Raw genomic sequence first — 24,406 nt, forward strand, 5'->3', positions numbered from 1 at the left:
ACTCCGAGTTTGCCCTTTGGAGCCAAGCAAAACAAGACTAATTCTGCTTTCACATAAAACACATTAAAATATTAGGAGTTAGCATTTATACCTTCCCTTTTAAATGTTCTTTCCTCAGACAAAAATCTCCAGTTCCTTCAACAGATTATCATGAGGCATAGTCATGAGTCACCCTTCTCTGGATACACTCTTTGACCATCTCAAAATGTAGATCCCAGAATTGAACATAAAATTCTAGATGTGAGTCAACCAGGACACAATAGAGCTTCACTAATTTTAAATAAGACATAATTTTAAAAAGATATAGCTTGTATTACACTGAATTTTTTATATACTAAAACTATCAAGTGTTGACTTGTAAAAAAATTCACAACTTTGTTGGAAATCCCCCATTAAAGACTCGTAGATTGAATTGCCTTTTATTTTTTTAAAAATTGCTCCATCATCATGTTCTGCCTCCTCCCTTCCAATTGTCTAGTCTTAATTCTAAGATCCTAGAGTTTAATGTAATAAAATAATTTAAATATTGCCTATTACATATTGTGAAGGAGTATTATCAAGATTCATTCACAAGTGAAATTCTAGGTATGAAATTCAGGTAATCAAGGATGCAAAATTGCATTCACATTAAAAGAAAATGGTATAAGAGGTCTCATGGATTTATAGAGCAGGAAAATACCTTTGGCATCATCTAGTACAAATCATTTTAGTACAAACTGAGTCCCAGAATTTGGAAATTACATTCCCAAAAAAATTACACAATGAAGAAGTGGCAGAACTGATTTCTGAACCACAGGTCTCTTGATTCCTAGCCCAGTATCACTATGATCAGCTCATCTGCCCAATTAATATCTTTCTGTAGTTTAGTTCAATATGTAAAAATAAGCAACTAACCAAAAATTAAGACAAATTTGAAGGCATTTGAAGTTTTTTTTTAAATGATCACTTATCTTGGTTTCTTTTAAAAGCATACTCTTTTTAATTGTAGAAAAGTTACAGAATCAAAAAAGTACTAAATCTGAAAAACCTGTCATATTAGAGTATGATAATGTGACCAACTGCTAGCCAACTTCATACAAAAGGATTGTGACTGTTATTTCCAAAAGCAAAGTGTCTGTTATCCAAGGGATTTGAGTTATGCTGATATCTAATTGGGATAATTTAAGATCAGAATGCCACTTTTCAAAAATTATAAGCATCTTGTTAATAAGGAGAAAAAGTTTCCTAGTCCAGGATATGTTTTTAAAAGGCCTTCATTAGCTTTTGTAATTATGTTCACCCTACATAAATCTTTATTTTGGGGAAGTAGCAAATGACTTACATAGGTCCATAGTAGTAGGAATAATGAATTCCATGAAGTGGCTGCATTACTCGAATTCACACTGCATATTTCCATGGGGCTGGAACCAATTACCCTATTTTAAATGATTAAAATTTCCAATAGTGCACATTCAAATATATACTATTCTTTCTAGGATGGAGACCTATTATTCCCACTAACGGAGACTTAGATGCATTTGCAAGCTTGAATAAATAGTAGGTTTCATTCCCGTATAGGTTGGGGGTAGAAGAGTAGAAGGGTAGAAAAGAGGGGGAAAAATGACTTTACTGTGAGTTTTAGCTCTTTTACAAGAAGTTTTCCGACCAAATTGAATTCCTACTACTATTTGTACTGAAAGGTCTAAATTCAAATTCCATCTCAGCAATTTTTTACTTAAGTGACATTAGAGAGGTCACTTTAGCTCTTAAGTCTAAAGTTTCCCTTTATCTGTAAAATTTGGATGACAATACTTTTACTACCTGCCTCAAGTGGTTGCTGAGAGCAAAGTCTTTTGCTATTTTAAAATAGTATATAAGTTATGAGTTAATTATTATTTTATAACGCTAAAACATTTTACAAAATCTATATAAAGTGCTTTATAATATAAGCCCTTATCCTGCCTAGTCACACTGGTTTTATGTGGGTTCTTTTTTATGTGGACAAAATCTGGGTTTCAAGTCATATGAGACTCTTTAAAACAACTTTTTTTGATTATTCATAAATCCATACAACTGAGGACAAAAAGACCTATAAAATTTGGGAGTTTTCTGTATTACATTTAATGTTTCCATTATTTCTAGGTTATGGAATTAATATAAAATTCATTGGTAAATCTGAATAATTTTCTAAACCTGCAACATCATGCAGAAAAATCAATTCAATTCCATACAATGCTAAGCATCAGGGACACAAAAACACACCTCAAGAGTACCTGGCCTCAAGGAGCTTGTGTTATACTGGAATGGAAATGGAGAAAGAGAAGTACAACCTGTACAATAGATAACTAAATTCAATGTAAGGTTCTGGGGACAGAAAGAATCACAATCTTGGGAGAAACAAAAGATTTCACAAAGGAGATGGCCACTCGGCCATATCTTGGAAGGATGGTGAGAATTCTTAGTTAATAAACATATATTAAAGGTCTACTTGTGTCAATCACTCACTGGACCAGAGATACAAAGAAAAGCAAAAGACTAATTCTGCCCTTATGAAGTTTATGGAGCTTAAAAGTAAAATTAAAGAGAGATGGCATCCTAGCTATAGGAGATGGCTTGTGAAAATGCACAGAGGTGAGAGTCAGACACTGAATTTAATAAAATTTGGTAATCTAGTTTGAGTGTAATACAGAGTGAATGAAGAGTAATAATGTGAGATAAAACTGTGAAGCTGCCAGGAGCCAGACTAGGTAAATCGAGTCAGACTATAAATTTTACAGTTTGAATAGATGTTATTGGATGTTATAGATTAAGAAATTAATTGAGTAGAAAAGATATGTGTGTATGTATATGTACACCTCTATATTTGTATACATAAAAATAACCTTGCTTAACTACAGCCTGCTTGGAATAGGGGAGGGGAAGATGAAAGGGGAAAAACAGAACAAAGTAAAAATTAATCTGGAAACAGTTTTGATTGTATTATAATTTTATTATCACATGTTTTGCAAATTAAAAATGATCAAAATGATTGTTATATTTAATGAGGGCCAATCAAACTTTAAGGTATTATTTTTGTACTTAAAAAAATTAAGCTCATAATAATCAAATCATCTTTAAATGTCAATTTTTACAGATCATGAATATGTTTGAAGTTGAAAGATATCCTTCCACAATAAGAATTTATAATGAAAATTCTGGCAGACACATCTGTAAAGAAGTGTGACTCAGGCCAGCATAGTTTCTTCATGGTCCCTTTCATGTTGATGGTAGTTGTAGAATATTTCTGTACATCACAGAAGGTCAGTAACAAATCCACATGTTGACATGGAAAGTAAAACTTCCTTCCCTCTACAAAAATATTTGAGCTTATCCTCTTGAGAAAAGGCTACTCTATAGATCATTCTTAAGGAGGTTAGGAAGCTGATATAGCTGTAGTTCTTGCCAATGCAATACAGATCTCAAATATGCAGCAATTGGTCACTAAGGTGCTCAGAAGCAGTCTAGAGTTTCTCAGATCTCCATAGGATATGCCATTAAATCTTTTCCTCCTGCTGAGCCTGACTTTGGGAAAAAAAGCATATGGTATAAATATAACAGTACATTTGGTAGGGAATGCAATGGTATAATGATGACTCAAGTTCATTTCTATGGCCTTTTTAGTAATCGCTGTATGGGAAATGTGAACATGCTTACTTGTGAATTAAAAATAATTCTGGGATTCTTCTCTCCTAAGACATGGGGCAGAAAATGAAAATGAGGAAAGGTGTGTCTGACCTAAAGTTTACTCAAGTCTGGCAATTTTTACATATACCCAATATCTATCTATCAACTATACATTAGAATATAACTTCTTGTTAAAGTGTAAGGCTGTTGATAATACCAATACCAAAATAATAAACACATCAGCATCTTTAACATTCAAAATGTCCTAATCCCTGAAAGGAAATGGAAAACAAAAATTTTTGAGGTGAGAAAAAATTTTTCTATTATTTACACAGAATAGATAAAATAAATTACTTACCTCAGTTGTAATTATTTGAAGTTGAAATTGTATAATTGCAAAAATGCAGGATGATAGTGATGTTAAGATATTTATATAACATGTTGAAGTTTACAGCAAACTTTCTAAACCTCTCTTATGGATAAGAAAACTGATCCCAAGAGATGAAATGATTCCCCCAAAATCACCATGATAAACTATCAATGGAAAAATTTAAACCCAAGTTTTTGGACTTTGAGTCTAATATTTTTTCTATTCTGCCATACTCTCTCTCAAAATATTTAGTTTAAAAACAAAAACAAAAACAAAAATGGAGGTTTGAGGAAAATTCAAAAGTAAAAACATGTGAACTCTTTGATGGAAAATTCAGTTTAACAAAAAAAAAAAATTAAAGAAACACAAAATTAAATAAAACTTCCTAATAATATAAAATACCCTCATAGATATCAATTATTATGTTTGCTTTGTTACCTAAGATGAAATAAACATCATTTGATTAATTTTGCTAATATAAATATTTGTGCATCACTTTTATTTGCCATTAGAAATAAAACAATTTCCAGTCATCAGTAACATTAGAATCAAATGGCACATTGGATGAAGCATAAGACATTGCACATTCCAAAAGACATAATGTTATTTTCTAATGTATCACTACTTCATGATGAAAAGCAATCTCATATATGGATTTTGTATCAGAACGCTATTGAGAACAATAGTGCTGATCCAAAGTTAATAGCATCGGGGAGTACACTGATTAATACAACAGCAAATTACACATTACAAATTTTCTTTTGTTCTTCACTCACCACAATGCAAACTGTGAGGATCTAACCTTTAAGGGTTAAAGAGTTTAATCAGTGTCAGCGTCGGATCTCCTGAAGGCTGGCGATGCCCAACAGAACATCACTTTGTCAAGCCACAGAGCGCCCAACGCTTGTCAAGTAAGTTCCCAGAAAGCTCTCTGTGGTTAGAACTCAGCTCCTTCCTGCTTGACCTATTATTTGATATTTGACCACTTGGTTGCGAGACACTTGCTCTTTCCAGCTGAAATGTCACTGGGGCGTCTTGTCAGCTCCCCGACATCTCGGCCTGACATACAATTTTACTTTGGTGTGCTACAAGGCAGAAAATGCAGGGCAATGGCCTCGTTTTAAATTCTGTCAGCATCGAAGATGGGCGTCACTCTTGGGTCCTACCAACAACAACAAAAAAGGAGTCTGTTTTGAAGGTCAAGGCAGCCATTACCTTAAAGTCTTGCAGCTTATCCTAAATATATTACCTGCAACACTGGTTTGGGAACTGTCCTTATAAAGTACATAAACATACCATCGAAATTCTCCCTGGCAATTGCTCGACTTTCTTATCAAATGCAGTTGATAAAAGGATGAGTTTTCAACGCCTGCAGGGACCAGATTCAGCAGTTAACTTAACTTGTTCAAATGGGCAAATGGTATCATGTAGCTTTACAAGGAGCACCCTGACCTTCTCACATTGACCAGGAGTGACATTATTGTGCAGGAGGAGAAGCAGTCACATCATTTCTGTTTTGCACAACCTGCTTAAAGTTTGCAACTAAATGCTTGTCTTCAGTTGAGCTGACAAGAGAGAAGAGGGGGCTCAGTGAACCATGGCAGGGCTGCCATGAAATGACAGGAATCATTGGCATACATTTCAAATAGCTCTCTCGATCCTATTAAAGTATTGCAGCCCTGCTTTAAAATAGACAAGTATGAAACAACTTTGATAGATAGAGACTAAAATGGCTTATTGATTTTTTTAAGTCTGAGGAAAATTACCCAAAATGTGTCATTCTTTAACATTTAAAAATATGTTACATAAAAATGAGCAACTATGATAATAAATAAAACTTTAAAAAATCCAAGTTGGTTATTTCATTATGCAAGAAAACACACACATACACATACACACACACACACACACACATACACACACACACACACACACACACACACACACACACAAAGGCAGACATTGAGGAATCACACAGATTAATAATAAAAAAGACAAATCATTGTCATATATACTGAAACAAAATTTAAGTGATAAGAAAATCCTTCACATAGCGTTTTAATTCTTAAATATAACTTCCAAGTTATCTTCATAAAAATCAGAATCAATTTTGTATTGTTCTTTTGGAATTAGTAGATATATTCACAGCAGGGGGATGGGAAGCCTGAGACCGGGGCAAACTATTTACAAATGCTTCCTTTAAGAAAGTATAAGTTGTGTCAAGTTCAGCTTTCAGTGGCAAGAAATCCCCATTCATGTTTCGGTCAGCATGAAGAGTACTTCTTGAAGAAATGGAGAGATTTGAATGGTCTCTTGATCCCTGGAAAGATGCACAAAAGATTAAAAGAAAGAAAGAAAGAAAAAGAAGTCAAGTATAATGACTAAAATATTAAATAAGTTTGTAATATCTCTATTTCAATGTAAATTAGATTAATGTTATAATATATATAAACACCCAAAAATTAAAATAAATTCAATTGAATACATGTGCATCTGTATAATAAATGTTTGTTGCTAACTAGCATAAAGCACTTCTAACTAAAAGTTTCGTGCAGGCACTGGAATTTGAAAAAGATATATCAAATAATTAATGTAATCTTGCAAACAATAACCTTTGTATACATTCACCAACAGATCAACATCAAAGAATGTTGTCTCACTTATTTTAGGGTCTATACAAGTCTGTTTAATCTCAAAGAAAGAAAGGAAGGGAGTAAGGAAAAGAAGGGAAAGTGGGAGAAAGGGAGATTTGAACTCAGGAAGGTGACTCCTCCTGTATTCAGGTTTGGTTCTTTCTCCACTCTGCCATCTAGCTGTCCTAATTAAAATTACTTATCCTTGTGTCTACTTTATGATATTATTCTAGGGCCTAAAATACAATTTGGAGCAATATTGCTGCTCATTGTCTGAGATTTTGCCTTTGCCTTTAAAAGTAACATCACTATTCTACGTGATTAAAACTGCAGTTGAACAAACTTTAGTATATGCGATTGCAACACAAAAATATCAATTTGTTGGATATTTTAAAACATTGTCTGAATCAGAAAGCTATTAAAGATCAAACATGTTTCATGCTATACACCCTTGAAGTACCTGAAAGTTTGATTTATACTTTGAAAAAGCTCCCCATTTAACTCCTAAGACTCAAAAGTAAGCACTGATTTATATTTAGCATGCAGAGAATCTAAACATCAAAAGTTGATCATTATTTCTAGGAAACGTAGAGACGAAAGAGAAATAGAGAAGAAAATAAGAGAAATAGTAACCTATTGTATGCTGGAATTATTCCAGACTGACATAAATCAACATGCCTAATATTAAAGGCACAGTTAAGACTTCAAGTTAAGATACAAATTCTGAAATGTAGTTTCTTTTTTTCTCCTAGATTTGCTTAACAGTTTTGACCACAACATAGTGTGATATAGACTTTATATAGTGTGATACAGACAATTTTAATATATTCTAGAAGCTGCCTTAATATGCTTAAGCATAACCCAAAAATATGTTCTGCACATAAAAAAATAAAAGAAAGCCAACGATGACTTTAAGAAAATATTAGGATTCCACTGTTGTATACTTCACAGTTTTTGTGGGGTTTTTTTTCTAACATACAACTAGAGAAAAATCAATGACTACATCTAACACCTAGTTCAGCAATTTTCTTTGATGTTGACTCTTTTGATTTCTTGATACTCTACTGCAAGCTTATAGCTGACAAAAATCATCCCTTTTTATGCTAGGCCTTAAAAAGACAAGTAAAATGGCAGCATATTTGACTGGACAGATGAAGAAGCTATTTAAACCCACCCCCAAGGAAGGAAAAGAACTCTAATGATTATGAAATAAGTTACTTAGCAGATTAATCAATAGCAGTTTGTGGAATCTCAAAAACTCCAACCTGGGAACTGTAGTTGCCATCTATCCAGTCATCCCACATGGAACAGACTTGGATATCTCTAACTAAGAATATATCTCACACATTTAAGGATTAGGAGTTAGGCGTTTTACTATTTTTATTAATACTAAAACTACATTTTCAGATGTTTCTGGTTGGCTGTAGAAATCCATGTGAAATCTACATGAAAGTTTTATCTACTAAAGCATAAGCTCCTTGAGGCCAGTAACAGGCATCATTAATATTTTATCCCATATTGTAAGCATTTGATAAATATTTGTTAAATGAACTGTATCTGTTATTTCTGCTTGTTCTAAAACTACAAGGAGGGTATTTAGGCTTGTTGGGGTAACAGGATTGTATATACCAAGAAAGTTTTCATTTTTTTCTTTTTTCTTTTTCTTTCCCTCTTAATTTTTACATGTAGTATTCATAAAAGCTGCTTTCAACACAACAGCCTGATTTAACACAAATTGTGCATAAGAATCAGAATAAGAAGATACCAGTAAGAAGATATTTTAAAGGTCATATTACTGAGCTGTTCTAAAAACACTTCTGACAGAATATTCTTAAAGACTTTAAATAAAAGAATTCACTATAATCTGAGTAAATGATCCAGTCCACTTTTGACACTTCTAATTGTCATTATGGTTTTTTTTTTTTTCCAGTTAAAATTTGCTTATTGGTGACTTCCATTTCTTATTCCTAATTTTGACTTCTTAGGCCAAAAAGAAAGGGTAGATTTGTCTGTTTGTCTCTTTTGTTTCCTTCTTCAAGGAATAATCTTTCAAGCATTTGAACACTATGATCATTTTCTTCCCTGCTTTCTCTTCTCCATTCTAAATATCCTCAGGTATATCATTAAATCGATTCTGTTTCACATTCCTCCAGAAACCTTCCTGTAGTGAACCAGAACTCTGCAAAGGTGTATTTGAATCAAGGACAGCAGGGTGCTTATAGTTAAGCACCTATTCAGTGTGATTGATGGGATAATGGTTCTCTAGTTAAGCATATACTTAAGTGCCATATGGTGATGTAAAGGCTACAGTTAGCACATGCTCTGTTGCCATAGCGTTGTAATCATATTAAGGTATTTAAGGGCCGAGAGGACTGGGATCTGGGAGTCTCAGACACAGATACAGAAGAGTCTCAGCCACAAACACAAAGAAGACTTTGGACTCCATCTTAGACCATACTCGTGGGTCTCCTGCCTTCTTTACTCTTCCACTAAGACCAAGGACTCAGGCTGGTCCTGAGATCCTCCAGAAAGCTAGTCCAGATGGTATATTTTGGCACCTCAGCGTGGGGACTCTAGAAAGCATAGTATATTTTGGCACCCCAATTTGGGGGTTTTAGAAAGCACATCACACCCTCCAACTTCTTAAAATACGATACAACTGGACACAATACTTCAAGATGTGGTCTGACATACAAGACTTATCACTTTACTTACTTTGGACAATCATGTATCCATTTAGTAATGTATCACAGCTATTAAAATCTGATTGGCTTTTTTTGATTATCCCACCACAGGACAGGTTTTATGGTTAATAAACCCTCAAGTCACAGAATCAGAAGTCAAGATCATGATTTTTTTCAGGGAGTCTCTTGGTCAATCTCATATCAGGAAAAAAAATCTCTAAAACACATGGGAAAAAAGGTCACTCTGCCTTTGCTCAAAGATTCCTAGTGATGGGAAATCCACAATTTTTCTCAAAGCAATCCATTCCACTTAAGACCTTAACACCAAGCCAAGTTCTTCTTGCATCAGACTCCTTGCAAATAAACGTAAGAACCTCACTTCAGTTGGCATTTAATGAAATACAGAAACATATTTTTTCAAGAGTACTTTCTGAACTCTATACAAAGTATACAAAAAATATTCTATATCAGAATAAGCAACCATATAACCTCAAATAAATATTCTTCCTGTTTGGGTACAATTCATTAGACCTATACATTCCTTTGTCTTATTAGACTCTAAAATTTTAATCAATTGCATAAACTAAACTTTGTAATTTGCAATTATTAATCCACACTTTCGTTTACTCTCTTCCCCTTGACAGATTTTCCAAAGTTTCTGCTGCGTTTTCTCTTTATCACATTAAACAATGACAGTTTCTTCAACTGATTTTTAAATGACATGAACTTTCTGGACACTCTCTGGGTTGTCGAGTTTTCTTCCTAAAATGTATTCCCCAGAACTAATTCTATACTACAGATGTGATTTGATCAGGTCAAGGTACCAAAGAATTATCACCTCCATGTTGCTGGCAATTATGCCTTTCTCAAGGCAGCCTAACATTGCAATTGTTATTTTTGACTGCTATATCATCTTGTTGATTCTTACTGAACTTCCAATCCACCAAAACTCTTAGATATGTTTCATATATCATTTATCTATATGCTTCCTTCATCCTGTACTTAAAAAGTTTACCTTTAAACCTCAGTGTAATATTTTATATTTCCTCAAAAGTTACCTGTCATCCTTACAGATTGCCACCTATCCACATCTGCTCAATCTGTGCATATTTTGTCCAGGTCCTCCCAAAATTTTATTGAAGGTGAAGGTAAATAGGGAAGAAAAAAGCATTTATATAGCACCTGCTATGTGCCAGGAACCATGCTAAATGCTTTACAAATATTCTCTCAGTTGATAACATCAGGGGATTCCTTCTTGCCACATAACCATACAAGTTTCTTTACCCTTCCTCTTCTTCAGAGTTCCTCACTGTGCCTCTCCCATTACCATCTGTGTGATACTTATTTTTACTACTTCTCTTTGTGTTCCATATTTTGTTGTCATAGAGCAACTTCACTTTAATAGGATGGTCCTATAAAAAGATGATCCTTTGCTTTCATAAGAAGGTTTGTGTCAGTATCTGCAATATCCTGAAAGCAATCCAGTCCATTGTCCTTCTTCTGAAATTCAACACTGGAGCACACTCTTTTTTTTTTTTTTTTTAATATTTTATTTTATTTTATAATAACTTTATATTGACAGAATCCATGCCAGGGTAATTTTTTTTTCTACAACATTATCCCTTGCACTCGCTTCTGTTCCGATTTTTCTCCTCCCTCCCTCCACCCCCTCCCCTAGATGGCAAGCAGTCCTATATATGTTAAATATGTTGCAGTATATCCGAGATACAACATATATTTGCAGAACTGAACAGTTCTCTTGTTGCACAGGGAGAATTGGATTCAGAAGGTAAAAAACAACTTGGAAAGAAAAACAAAAATGCAAATAGTTCACATTTGTTTCCCATTGTTCTTTCTTTGGGTGTAGCTGCTTCTGTCCATCATTTATCAATTGAAATTGAGTCTTTGTCAAAGAAATCCACTTCCATCAGAATACATCCTCATACAATATCGTTGTCGAAATTAAAGTGATCTCCTGGTTCTGCTCATTTCACTTAGCATCAGTCCATATAGGTCTCTCCAAGCCTCTCTATATTCATCCTGCTGGTCATTTCTTACAGAACAATAATATTCTATAACATTCATATACCACAATTTACCCAGCCATTCTCCAATTGATGGGCATCCATTCAATTTCCAGTTTCTAGCCACTACAAACAGGGCTGCCACAAACATTTTGGCACATACAGGTCCCTTTCCCTTCTTTAGTATTTCTTTGGGATATAAGCCCAATAGAAACACTGCTGGATCAAAGGGTATGCACAATTTGGTAACTTTTGGGGCATAATTCCAGATTGCTCTCCAGAATGGTTGGATTCGTTCACAGTGGAACACACTCTTAAGTCTGTCTGCACTATCTGTCCAAGATAGGCCTATGTTGGAAAAGTTTTATAGAGTGTACATCCAGATGTATGTTGAGATCTAGGCAATACGCATACTTTAGGGGAGTATACATCTCCAATTTTATGTCTCACCTGATATTTGAAATCAGAAGGTTATTCAATAGGAAACATTCAAGGAATGTCGAAAGATTTTGACATATGGGTGGAAGAGATCTTGCAAAAGAGATTTTAAAAGGCTGTTTTTTTTATCAAGTCAAAGTGGGTTTTTTGGTAACAATGAAGAGAAGATCTTATATTTTTCACATCTGTGAAATAACAATGTGTTCCCTTGTTCAAAATCACTTGTGAATGCCTATTTGTTCCTTAATCATATCCCTTAGCAGTAATGTTTTTGTGTGGAAGATTCATAATGATGTTGTATAAATGGGAGAGAAGATATAGTGTTTAATAGTTATTGATGCTCTTTTGGTTGTCTTGGGTTGGAAGCGGGTGGCATTAATAAAGTCTCAGGAATGGGTTTTTCCCTGTTCCCTTTGTTGTTTTCCCCTCCTTCAGCTATTTTGTATATTAAGGCCTTAATGCTCTAACAGTGATATGACTTCCAGTATGGATATCCTTTAGAGACATTTGGTACAATATAACTATTTTTATCATCTTTGTTCTCTTTAGTACCTTTTCTCCCTTGTCCAAAAGCACATTTGGGACTGTGATGTTAGGTGCAAGTGTGCTGGTTACTCTATTCTTGATGAGGAAAATACTATCTTGAGGTTTTTGAAGGGTTTTTTTGGCATATCTTTTCTTTTTTGTTCTTTGTAGTCCTCCTACATTTATTCTTGAATGTCCTTGGGATAAGTCCTTAAAAAATAGGCTTATTCTGTTATTATTGCCATATGTGAAGCTGTTCAGTATCACTGAACCTCCCAGAGCTTACATTGTTGTCACAGTCTTTTCTGTTTCTTTGTTTGTTTGTTTGTTTGTTTGTTTGTTTTTGGGGGGGAGGGTTGCTAAGGCAGTTGGGGTTAAGTGACTTGCCAAGGGTCACATAGCTAGGAAGTGTTAAGTGTCTGAGATTAGATCTGAACTCAGGTCCTCCTGACTTCAGGGATGGTGCCCTATCCACTACACCACCTAGTTGCCCCTAATTGTCACAATCTTTGAGAATCCAGAGTCCCTCGTACCTTGAAAGGTACCAGAGTAGGACTTTACACATACCACAAAATATCAGTTTATTAATTCTGGCGCAATATTCTGACTGGTCACAATATTCTGAATCCTGACTAAGTCATCCAGAGTGCTACTTAACTCCCTATTATCACAATGACATCAAATTTTATAAGTATTCCATCCAAGGCTTAGCTCAGTTCATTGATAAAAAATAAAGACTGGGTATCATGCAAATCTTTATGGAAGTACTTATATTTCAATCTGCAAGCTGTAATGGTTCTATTTGAACCATTACAGTCCAACAGCACAGAGTCAAGTACAGATCCACAAGGGATCCAAATGGACACTGTCTTTTAAGGCAACTTTGAACCACTAATAACTACACTTTGGATCTGGCTATTCAAATAACTCAGAATCCATCTATTTATACTACTGTCTAATCCACAATTCTCTATATTTTCTACATGAATAGCATTAGAGATTTTACTAAATGCTTTGCTAAAAGTCCTTTACATATGAATTATCATACAGTTGCTTCCATTACACTATAATTTTCAGATTAGTTTATAAAGCCAGTACAGCACTATAAATTTATCATTATTAACTTATATCATATTAGATTTTGTTTTTCTCTTCAGTCTAAAAACACTAGAGAAGGGCCCTAATTTTTTTTTTAGAAGAATTGCTAAGCAATCTGATGAAAAACAGGATTAAATCAGCATCTTATGCCACAATGCACAATAAATTCCAAATGCACAAGTGACTAAATATAAAAAATCACAGCGTAAAGAAAGTAGAAAAGATAGAAGTATATCTGTTGAAACTAAAAGTAATGGAAAATCTGTTATCAGAAACAGATTAGATCATAAAAGACAAAATATATAATTTCCACTACACAAACTTTTAAAGGTTTCACAATTCAATTCAACTTGACAAACATATATTAAGTGTTTGATATGTGCCAGGTACTGTATGAGGGTCTAGAGATGCAAAAGAAAAACATAATAAAAATCATCCCTAAGCCACAAGAAGCTTATATTCTACTGGAGAAAAGCACATTGGCCAAGGAATCCATATAATTGGAAGGTGGAATCAATAGAGAAAGAGATGGAATCAGTTTGGCCAGTGAAGTTCTGTTCTTATGGGAAAAAGTCAGAAGATTAAAAACAAAACAAAACTATACCCTCTATGTCCAATTCCAATGCTGTTGGAAAGCTGAAAATTATCAAAGGTGATATCAAATGGCCTTTTTGAATATAGTTACACTGGTCCTTGGAAAATTTACTCTAACCATAGCTCAGTGCTTTCAGTTTTATACCTGCATGAAATTTTGTTCATGAAAAGGGACTTTGTAAACCTGGGGTCACTTCCAAAATATAAAGATACATCAGAATAGGATTGATTAAAACAGTCTTATCTATGTGGACATTTAAAACAATCCTACCACTTTTACCAATATATGGACATTGAAAAACTACCAACTGGCAGAAACACTCTTTTAAACCATTAAAATCCATATTTATTTAAGGTACTTTCAAAATGAGAGAAAATCTAAAGAGATCATTTATATCTGAATTTATACAATTTTTTAAAAAGAAATTATTTATTTGAAATAAAGATTGGGAGTCATGCAAATCTTTATGGAACTATTTGCATTTACTCTGCAAGCTGTAAGTGCTTCTATTTGAACTGTTATAGTCCATCAGCTAAATACATATTCAGAATACAGTAAAAAAAAAAAAATGCATTTAAAAATTCATGAAATATAATCATTGGAAATGCCCAATGGTCATAAACTTTTTCAGAGTTAAATGTCTAAATTCTCTAAGTAATTTTTCTAAACAAATATAAAGAAAACATTAGTCCTATATATAATAATCACTCAATAAGCCATACATAAATCAAAATCATTTTTGTAGAAAGAAGTATCCAAAACAATGACACTAAGACATGTGTCTTAATACTGCACATATGATTAAATTAAATCCTCCAAAGTTTATCATCTTTAAAAAAGCAAGATTATTTATTGTTCTCAAATAACATTTCATAAAAACAATGTCCCATACTGTAGTGGAAAAAACACTAGATCAAGGAAGTAAAAGCTTAGATTCTAGTCTCAGCTCTGGCACTACCTATTGAGTAACCTTAGAAAAATCACTTCATTTCCAGAAGCCCAACTTTATTTATCTATAAAATTAGAGGGAAGGACTAAAACTGGTCAGAATTTCTAGGACTAATACACATGTCCAATGTCAATTGCTTTTTTTTTTTTTAATTTTGGAAAACATGAAGATAGGTAAGGTTTTTTTCTGTAACTTTCTATATTTGTTTCAACTTGAAAATAAGAGAATGAACTGGGGGTGGACTCTAGGTTTCCTGTAAATTTAAAAACTAAGATGCTGGCCAAAACCAAGAAAGAATGACCATTCAAACTGAAAAGTAAAGTTTTACATGGATAATTCTAAAAGTCACAGCTAATATAGAGAAATCATAATTTAAATATATTTATAAACATGAAAGGTCTTTGCATGAAAACATTTTGTCACAAGATATCATTAATGGCTGACATTAATAATAAATGTCAGCTGCTGCATTAGTAGAGCCAAACAAAAGGAGGCAAATGTGACCTCACAGGAATCATTAGAGAATTAGTGACACAGGACTGGTAGATAGGAATATATTTGTGGAAGATTTTTCATCATTCAAAAGGAAAATGATTCAAAAAAGTAAAATGAAGAATTATATCAGAAAATGATATTAAGAAACTATACATACCTGAGGAAGTCCATGAATCCAAAAAGAGAAGCCTGAAGAAAATCATTTGGGTGAAGAACAATAAAGAGATAGAAGCAATATTGTCATGAGAAAATAATACTGGAGAGAGGAAAAAAATAAGTAGTTTTGGAAACAGATCATCAGCTGGTCCAGTGGCATTATATAGAAATGAGGATTATCACTTATCTATATATTTTTGGAGCTTTCTCTACCTTAAAGAAAATCAGTTAATAAATTCTTGTCTTGTCTTAATGATGGTTTTATCTTTCAAAAGATGGAAGAACCAGTGAGAAGAACTCTTCTGAATGTGCAAAAACTGTTGTTTCAGTGGCAAAGGAAACCTTGATCATTTCATATTAGAACTGAAGGTAAAAACAAAGAAGAAAGCTGGGCATAATCGGACATGCAATTTGGATTTGAGAAGAGTATTTAACAAGAATGTAATTGAAAACTTTAAAAAGGTTCAGTTAAAGGATATCTAGATTCATATGATCTCAGATTTGATTTAGGAAATCAGCTCAAGAATATTAGAAATTTCTTATAAATGGGAAAGTTTAGGAAATGAATTTCAAAAGAAACAAAACTAATTCTAATGTGAAACAAAATGCAGAGTATCTACGGAGATTGATATAAGGATATGGAAAATTCATCAACCAATTTAAATTTTTTTAAAAAATCATAAATAGTAGATAGAAACAAAGACAGATGAAAGGATGAACACAAAAGTGTGTCATGGAACACTAAGAAAAGCACTAACACTCAGAGTCAGCTGGAGTTAGTAATAAATGGTAAGGATAACAAAAGTGGTCTTGTAAAAGAAATGTTAAAAATGAAGAGTATCAAAGAAATATTTGAATTGAGGTGAATGAAATGTTAATGTTTAAAAGAGAAAAAACAGAACTATTCAACTCATCTTGCTTTTATTTTTGTCTGTTTATCAAGAAGGATAACTGGAATAAGAAGGGGAGAACAAAAAGGGTGGATGGAAGGAAAAATTCAATATTAAAAAAAGAGAGATGTTAAGAGACTACTTGTCAGTGATTATGAGTTCGATTTGATATAGGTTGTGGTCCCTTTAAGAATTGATTTATTCCTTTCTTTCTGATTCCCAACTCCTCCTTATCTGATGCATTATCAATCCAGGAAGCTAGGACCTTTGATTCACAAATCCTGGTCCCTTTGAATTCCAATAGAAGATCTAGGCCTATCCCAGCCTCCATGGATCTGAGCCAACTTGGGCTGTCCCAGCCCCCATTCTAATGATCTGCTCAGGTTTCCCAACCCCCACCAAGCAGACTCAAGCCCCCAATGAAAGCCAAAAGGAGCCAACCTGGGACTCCACTCACTTGCCCCTTTAGCTAAATCTCTCATTATAAAAGAGTTAAGCTGGAATGCTCTCTTTGCAGAGGTCCAAACATGCCAACCTTACGCCTGCCATGCCAGGACCCTCTGTCCATTGGAACCCTCTGTCTGGTGCTCTTCTTATCTCTTTATCCTTACCTATTTCCTTAACTAGACTTTAACCTTACTTCCAATTTCTATAATAAACCTCTTTTATCAATCTAGCTTTTTGGGCCTATAAATTCCTTTACAGGGGACTCTCATGCAGCCACTAGGCCTCATTTAACTCTGTATCCTTACACTGAATCCAAAGGGGTTGCAGGGGAGCTCTATGTATGCTGTACCCTGAACCTGCCACCAGATCTCAATTAAACCCTAATTTCATTTAGGTACCCCATATCTAGACCTCATCAGATTCACATTACCTGAATGAAATTTTGAGCCACTGAGTTGCTAACAGTGATCTCTTAAAAATTGTGGAGAATGAAAAAGCCAAAGGCCTGGATAAGGACAAATGACTAAATTTTCAAAAAAAAAAAAAAAAAAGAATAGCACAAAATTTGTAGCCCTCAGGTCAATGGGCATTTTTGCCCACTCTAGAACATAAAATTGAAGAAATAAGCTTTGAGTATCTAGAAAAGGAAATGGTAATCATTAAGAACCAGCATGGCTTCATCAAAAACAGAAAATGTCAGAGTAATCATCACTTTTCCTTTTTTGATCAGCTTAGTAGACTGGTCATAATACACTCATATCTCAGCAATATATTTTATAAACTATCTTTTCTCATGGATAAGACAAATAATAAGCAGTTAGATTCTGAAGTAATTAAACAATAAGATTAAAAATCATTCATGGTAAAATTTCATATTAGGAGATGGCCTTTCCTAGCTATCCCAAGACTCTGGCCTTGGCACTATAATATTTTAACATTTTTTTATCACTGATTTGGATATGTCTGTCAAATGTATTTCTGACATAAGACTAGAAGTAATAGCAAACAGATTAAGAAACAGAATTAAGATCTGAAATTATTTTGATGAACTAGAAAAATTAAGGTGAAATTTAAGAGAAATGAAAATTACAAAATTTAGGCTCAAAAATCAACTTTACAAATATATAATAATGGAGTTGGATCTGAATAAGAATATATTTAAAAAACATGTGTGAGTTTTTTTTTAACTAGATTCTGCATGTTAGTCTTCCAAAAGCTAATGAGATCTTAAGAGATCTTACTTAAGAGAAACTTAATGTCCAGAATAAGGAAGGTGAAAATTTCATTGTATTTTGCATTCATCATATCATAGTGGAATTATAGTTTATTTAAACTTTTGATTATAGGGATTCAAAAGGCAAAGAATATCTTTGAGAACAACTTTGGTAGAGCATCAGGAGCAGGCAGCAAATTTAAGGTAAAGAGAAAGTGAAAAGTAAGGAATTGCAGACAGTTGGCAGGTTAGTTTCTCCTTTGTAATATTTGGCAGTGAAGGGAATGGGAAGGATTAATTTAATAATAATAAGGTAACTAATAATAAGATAATTGACTCCATCCCTGCTGACTACAAGTTAATCTAAGTGTCTCCTCCCTCCTTAAAAATCCTTCCTAGATACTACCATCACCCCTAAGTTATAATCTTATGACTCTTCTCCTTTTCTTTATCAAATTTCTTCCAAAAACCTCTCTGATTCACTAATTTCACTCTCTTCTTAACTTTCTGCAATTTGACCTCCAAACCTTATAACTCATTAAACCATTCTTTCCAAAATTACCCAAGAGTTCTTAATTGCCAAACCTATCAGCTTTTTTTCCATCTTTATCCTGCAGATTTGAGCCTGTTTACTACTCTATCCTTTTAAATAGAGTCTTTTGAATGTTTGCTTCTTCTCTCTCTTAATTCTCCTTCCATACTACTTTACCTAATTCTCTTTTACAATAGAAGAGACCATCAACCTCCTAATTATACTTATTCTTAAACTCTGTGCCACCTGACTTCCTCACCTCAATTACCACATATCCTCCACCTCCTCTTAATTCATACAATCACCACTGTAGTGAAGTCACTATTTCTTCCCTGGACTATTACAATTACTTCCTAATCTGTATCCCCGCTGCAAGTCTCTTTCCACTCTTGTTAAGATTCTTATAAGGACAAAGTCACTGGAATTGATAGAGACAATAATTATCTAATTTAGCATGGTACTTAACAGTTCTCTAGTTCACTAATGTACTTAGTACTTATTAGTTCCACAAGATTCACACCTTTAAGAGAGCATATATAAGGAGAAGCCCACTAAAGGACAAGCTCACTCTTGGAGGAGGAGACAGATTCATTCCATCTACCACCTTTGTGCTGGCTGGAGACTGAAGTTGGCAGAGGAACCAAGGAGAGAGACAGGCCTCTAAGAAAGCTAACCAGGCCCAAGGAAGGAGACAATAAAGGATTTGGACTTAAACTCCTGGCTGCATTCGGGGTGATTACTTTGAACTAAAATGAAGGCTGCCTTCAGAAGCCCCCCAAGAAACCTGCTCCAAGAGAACTATATATATATATATATATATATACATATATATATATATATATATATATATATATTTTTTTTAAATTTTTAATAGCTTTTGTTCAGCTGAATTTAGATTGAGAGGGGAGCATCAAATGAGTTCAGCCAGAAGCCCTTTCTGAGTGAGGAGTTTTACTTCGGAACATTGACTGGGGTCAGAGAGGAGCACTCTGGGAGATTGAGAGCCAGAAGCCCTTTCTCAGAGGCAAGACAGATTCAACTTGGAGCTGAATTAGAGGCTGAAGAAAGCAGAGGCAGAAGCAAAGGACAAAGCTGCAAGAGCTCTTAGAACCAAGCAGAGAGATAGGCCTCTAAGAAAACTAACCGGGCTATATTGGAGACAATAAAAGATCTGAACTTTTATCACCTGGCTGTGTTTTGGGTGACTGTGTTTTGGGTGATTATTACTCTTAATTGATACTAAGACTGCCTCCAGAAAACCTCCCTGAGAAACCAACTCACTCCCAGAGAGAACCATTATATTATTTTAAAGAAGAACAAGTTATATGCATGGGTAATTTTACGGCATTGATAATTGCTAAACCTTTCATTCCAATTTTTCCCTTCCTTTTCCCCTCCTTACCCCCACTCCCTCCCCTAGATGGCAGGATGACCAATACATGCTAAATATGTTAAAGTATAAATTAAATACAAAATAAGTGTAGATGACCAAACCGTTATTTTGCTGTACAAAAAGAATCGGATTCTGAAATATTGTACAATTAGCCTGGGAAGGACATCAAAAATGCAGGCGGGCAAAAATATAGGGATTGGGAATTCTATGTAATGGTTCTTAGTCATCTCCCAGAGGAGAACAATATATTTTAGAGAAGAACATTACATACTCTATCTTTTGCATAGATATCAAAGTGCTTTTCATAAATGTAGATTTGATCATGTCACCCCCTTTTTTTTCACTTTCCTTATTCTAGACATTAAGTTTCTCTTAAGTAAGAGCTCTTAAGATCTCATTAGCTTTTGGAAGACTGACATACAGAATCTACAGTTAAAAATCAATAAACTCCAATGGACTTTATTCTAAAATGAAATTATTAGTTATTTCATCAGTGGAAGGAAATCACATCCTAATACCCCCAAAAGGTATTAAATCATTATAAATTCTAAGTTCTGATGAAAGTTGAGGCATTTTGTTGTCCATCTTCTCTGTATCAAAGAAACTTACATAGAACATACTTCCATTAATAAGTCCAAAGCTCTATTGATAACTGAGGGGGAAGAAAAGTTGAGTGTGCCCAAGCTTGTATGGGCTCAAGAATATCCATTAAAATTTTAGTATAAGCATTTACATTTCATAAATGGCCAAAAACTATCAATCAGAGCTTGATATGTTGTTTTCTTGACTGTTGAGACTTGAGAAACTGATGGAAGAAATGTTAATAATGAAGATTAAACTTAAATTCAACTATATTTTTACAGTTGTTAAACATTTACCAGTATATACCACTGGTAAGGTCTATTTCCTTTTGGTCTTTATATCTCCAGAATCTAGCATAGGAGAAGATACTTAATATTTGTTGAATACAAGTGAATGATACCTGATAAGTCAGGTAGCCTAGCAATTTCTTTCATTTTTTACATGCAAGAATTTCTGCAGAAAATCTTTATTTGTTCCTTGTAGGTTATTTTTTTCTTCCTTCTTTACTTTACTGACTCTTTTTTACTACTTACTAGCATGTTAGTAGAATCAGGTAGCAGAAATGAACAAAAATGAAGTTTCTTTTTTTTTTTTTAATTTTAATAGCCTTTTATTTACAGGTTATATGTATGGGAAACTTTACAGCATTGACAATTGCCAAACCTCTCGTTCCAATTTTTCCCCTCTTTCCTCCCACCCTCTCCCCCAGATGGCAGGATGACCGGTAGATGTTAAATATATTAAAGTATAAATTAGATACACAATAAGTATACATGACCAAACCGTTATTTTGCTGTACAAAAAGAATCGGACTCTGAAATATTGTACAATTAGCCTGTGAAGGAAATCCAAAAAGCTGGCAGGCAAAAATATAGGGATTGGGAATTCAATGTAATGGTTCTTAGTCATCTCCTAGAGTTCTTTCACTGGGTGTAGCTGGTTCAGTTCATTACTGCTCCACTGGAACTGAGTTGGTTCATCTCATTGCTGAAGATGGCCAGGTCCATCAGAATTGGTCATCATATAGTATTGTTGTTGAAGTATATAATGATCTCCTGGCCCTGCTCGAAAAACGAAGTTTCTTTCATTTTTTTCATTGGACATGAAAACTCCCTGACATATAAGGGAAAATTAGATAATAGTGTGCATGTACATATGGATCACCACCTGTTAAGATGTCAAAAGAGGATTTGTGCACTGTAAGATTTGTGGATAATTTCTGAAATTGTTCCCAACTCTAAGATACTGTGTTTTGGTTAAGTATATATATCTATATAGATAGATATATACCCAATTCATTTTGGGTAACCAATGGACTATGCAACTCTTTTTTATGGTTTTAAATCTCCAAATGTTCCTTTAAAGAATGTTCACCTTCTAAACTTAATTTTATCTACAATGGCATTATTAATTTTTTATGTTTAGCTATGATTTTACATATAACAGCCTCTTCCTTCGCTTCTTCAAAATTTGAAGGGAAAACATAACTGGCTAGTTAAAAGCCATGAAGCTTTTAAAGTTGGTCAGAAAATCCTGAGGTTTTGATTAATAAAAGAACAACTTCTAAAATCAACTTTTACAATTACATACTTCAAAGAGAACAAATTGATAACTAGTAAACTCATACAAGATGACCCTACAGAAAAAATTAAATGTAACAATATGATGTAAATCATTTTCCTTAGCAGCTATATAAAATATTTTTGAAGATTCTATAAATGCCATCAACAGCTGCTAAATTACTATCTACATGGTCAAAAGGTATATATGTTCCACTCTCTCTGGGAACTATTAGGCAAGAGGTTTCTAACTACTTTTTCATTACTAAAGAATTTCCTCTTAAAGTTATAATATAACTTTTTGGTTTATGTAGAAAATTCAGTAATAATAAGGAAACTATAAATATCACTCTGCCCCTAATCTGTTCAATATTTTTTTTCCTTCTGAGTAGAATTACTAAACATTGGCTCTGGTCAAATGTAGTGGGGATGGGGAAGAAGAAAAATTCCAAATTGCATGTTGTAGGAAATGTTTTACTTAAGTACCTAAAATTTCTCGAAAGCCATTTTTTTCTAAATTAAGATATATTTTGTCTTTACACGATCCTCATTTTTCAACATATTTTTCTCCACACTCCCATCCAATGGGCCATCCCAATTTAATGAAGAACAAACTTTTAAGAGGAAAAAAATTAGGTCCACAAAACCAACCAATATATCAACTGAGTCTGAGAGTATATGCATACATTCTAAGAAATTCATTGCAAATTGATATTCTATTAAAATTTATAATAGCGTATTCCAAGCCACAATTCCTCATTATATTACAACATCTAAGCTATCTACCTCCTATATATGAAAAATAAACTTCAATAAAATCTTCCATACAACTCATTTTTCTTTTGAACCACTTAAGAACAGTGCTTGTGATTCCAAGTTTTCCTCAAATACCATTGGTCCTGTCTCATCAAGTATAGGATTATTTTCCTTTCTTTTTGCAGTATTTATTCAATGATGATAAACTTATTCATTAGATCTCGAGACCACATTTCCTTCTGTTGCTACTGATTTTCCTATTGATTTATCTGTTCATGTTCAAGATCTTTGAAATCACACACACACACTGCACACTCCTTTTACTTTCTCACTTTCTAACACCCTTTCTTTTGGATTCCTTGAGGGCTGAAAATCAAATTATCTCAGCATCCTCTCATGCTGAGGAATTTTAATTCATCAGCCTAGATTTCTGCCCCAAATGATTTTTTGAGTGATTAGAACTAACTCTAGTTGGATGTTGTGCTCTTTCTTTAGCTTAGTGGAGTGTTGTGCAGACCCTATTCCTTAATTCATTACCTTTCAAAGCTATGGCAATCTGGATGTTTGCAGCACTGGTGCTACAGGTTTGTGATGTCTGCTCCAGGCTCTGAAGTTGTCTACCCTGGCACTAGGAGTTCAGAGCTTTACAATACTAATGCTACTGGCTTTTGCTTTTAAGGTACTCTAGTCACCTGGCTGTCTATTACACCCAAGGCATATTTTTGCAGTATGGAGACAGTATATCATGACACTAAAGAGTGGGATGGTACAATTGGGAGTGTTGTAAAACTGTTTTGTGTCCTTTGATCTGCTAGTACAGTCTTACTGCTGTTAGCTTAAGGGATATGAGAAGGGTTCTGAGTGAGTTCAGGATCAGTAAGCATCATGGATCTGGATTTTTCTTTTAATCTTTTTTTTTTTTTTTTGGGTTCCTGGGTTTATATTGGACCACAGAAACAACTAAAGTTGCTTTACCTATTTGATACACAGTTTTTGTTTTGAGAGTTTTGAGAGTTGTAGGAATAAGATAAAATGTCTAGTCCCCAATCTTGTTACTTAAGTCAGAATCTTCCTTTGAAGAACATATGCTTCCAGAATTTGGGGGATCCCTTCTGTCCTCCAATTCATTGAATGAGCTCTACTTCAAGATTAAGAGCAGTAGAGAAGGGAAGGAAGTTTGATATAGTTTCTATTCTTAATTCTGGAGAATTAAAAAAGTGATCTACCTCTCAGTGAAAGATGGATACTCAAGTAATATGATTTGGAGAATACAAGAAAGGTGACACTCATAAACTCAGATTAGTGAGCAGTAGCCGGGCAAAATCAAGAAGATAGATTCAAATCTAGTCACTGCTATTTACCATGTAAATAGTAAATGCAAGCAAATCAATTGACTTCTCTAAATGTTCTCATCTGTACAATAGA

General features: G+C 33.9%; 1 protein-coding gene across 3 annotated transcripts in view; it reads right to left on the bottom strand.

Moving 5' to 3' along the window:
- Positions 1–6,054: 6,054 nt before the first annotated feature.
- The window catches only part of CCDC171 (coiled-coil domain containing 171), a 451,802-nt gene continuing 433,450 nt past the window's right edge, over positions 6,055–24,406 (bottom strand). For all 3 annotated transcript variants that reach the window (XM_051987110.1, XM_051987103.1, XM_051987118.1), the window contains one exon: positions 6,055–6,332. In XM_051987110.1, the coding sequence (XP_051843070.1) occupies positions 6,117–6,332 (216 nt within the window). In that variant the 3' untranslated portion in view covers positions 6,055–6,116. The remainder of the gene's footprint in view (positions 6,333–24,406) is intronic.

This window comes from Antechinus flavipes, chromosome 1, assembly GCF_016432865.1.
Source record: "Antechinus flavipes isolate AdamAnt ecotype Samford, QLD, Australia chromosome 1, AdamAnt_v2, whole genome shotgun sequence".
Classification (NCBI taxonomy): domain Eukaryota; kingdom Metazoa; phylum Chordata; class Mammalia; order Dasyuromorphia; family Dasyuridae; genus Antechinus; species Antechinus flavipes.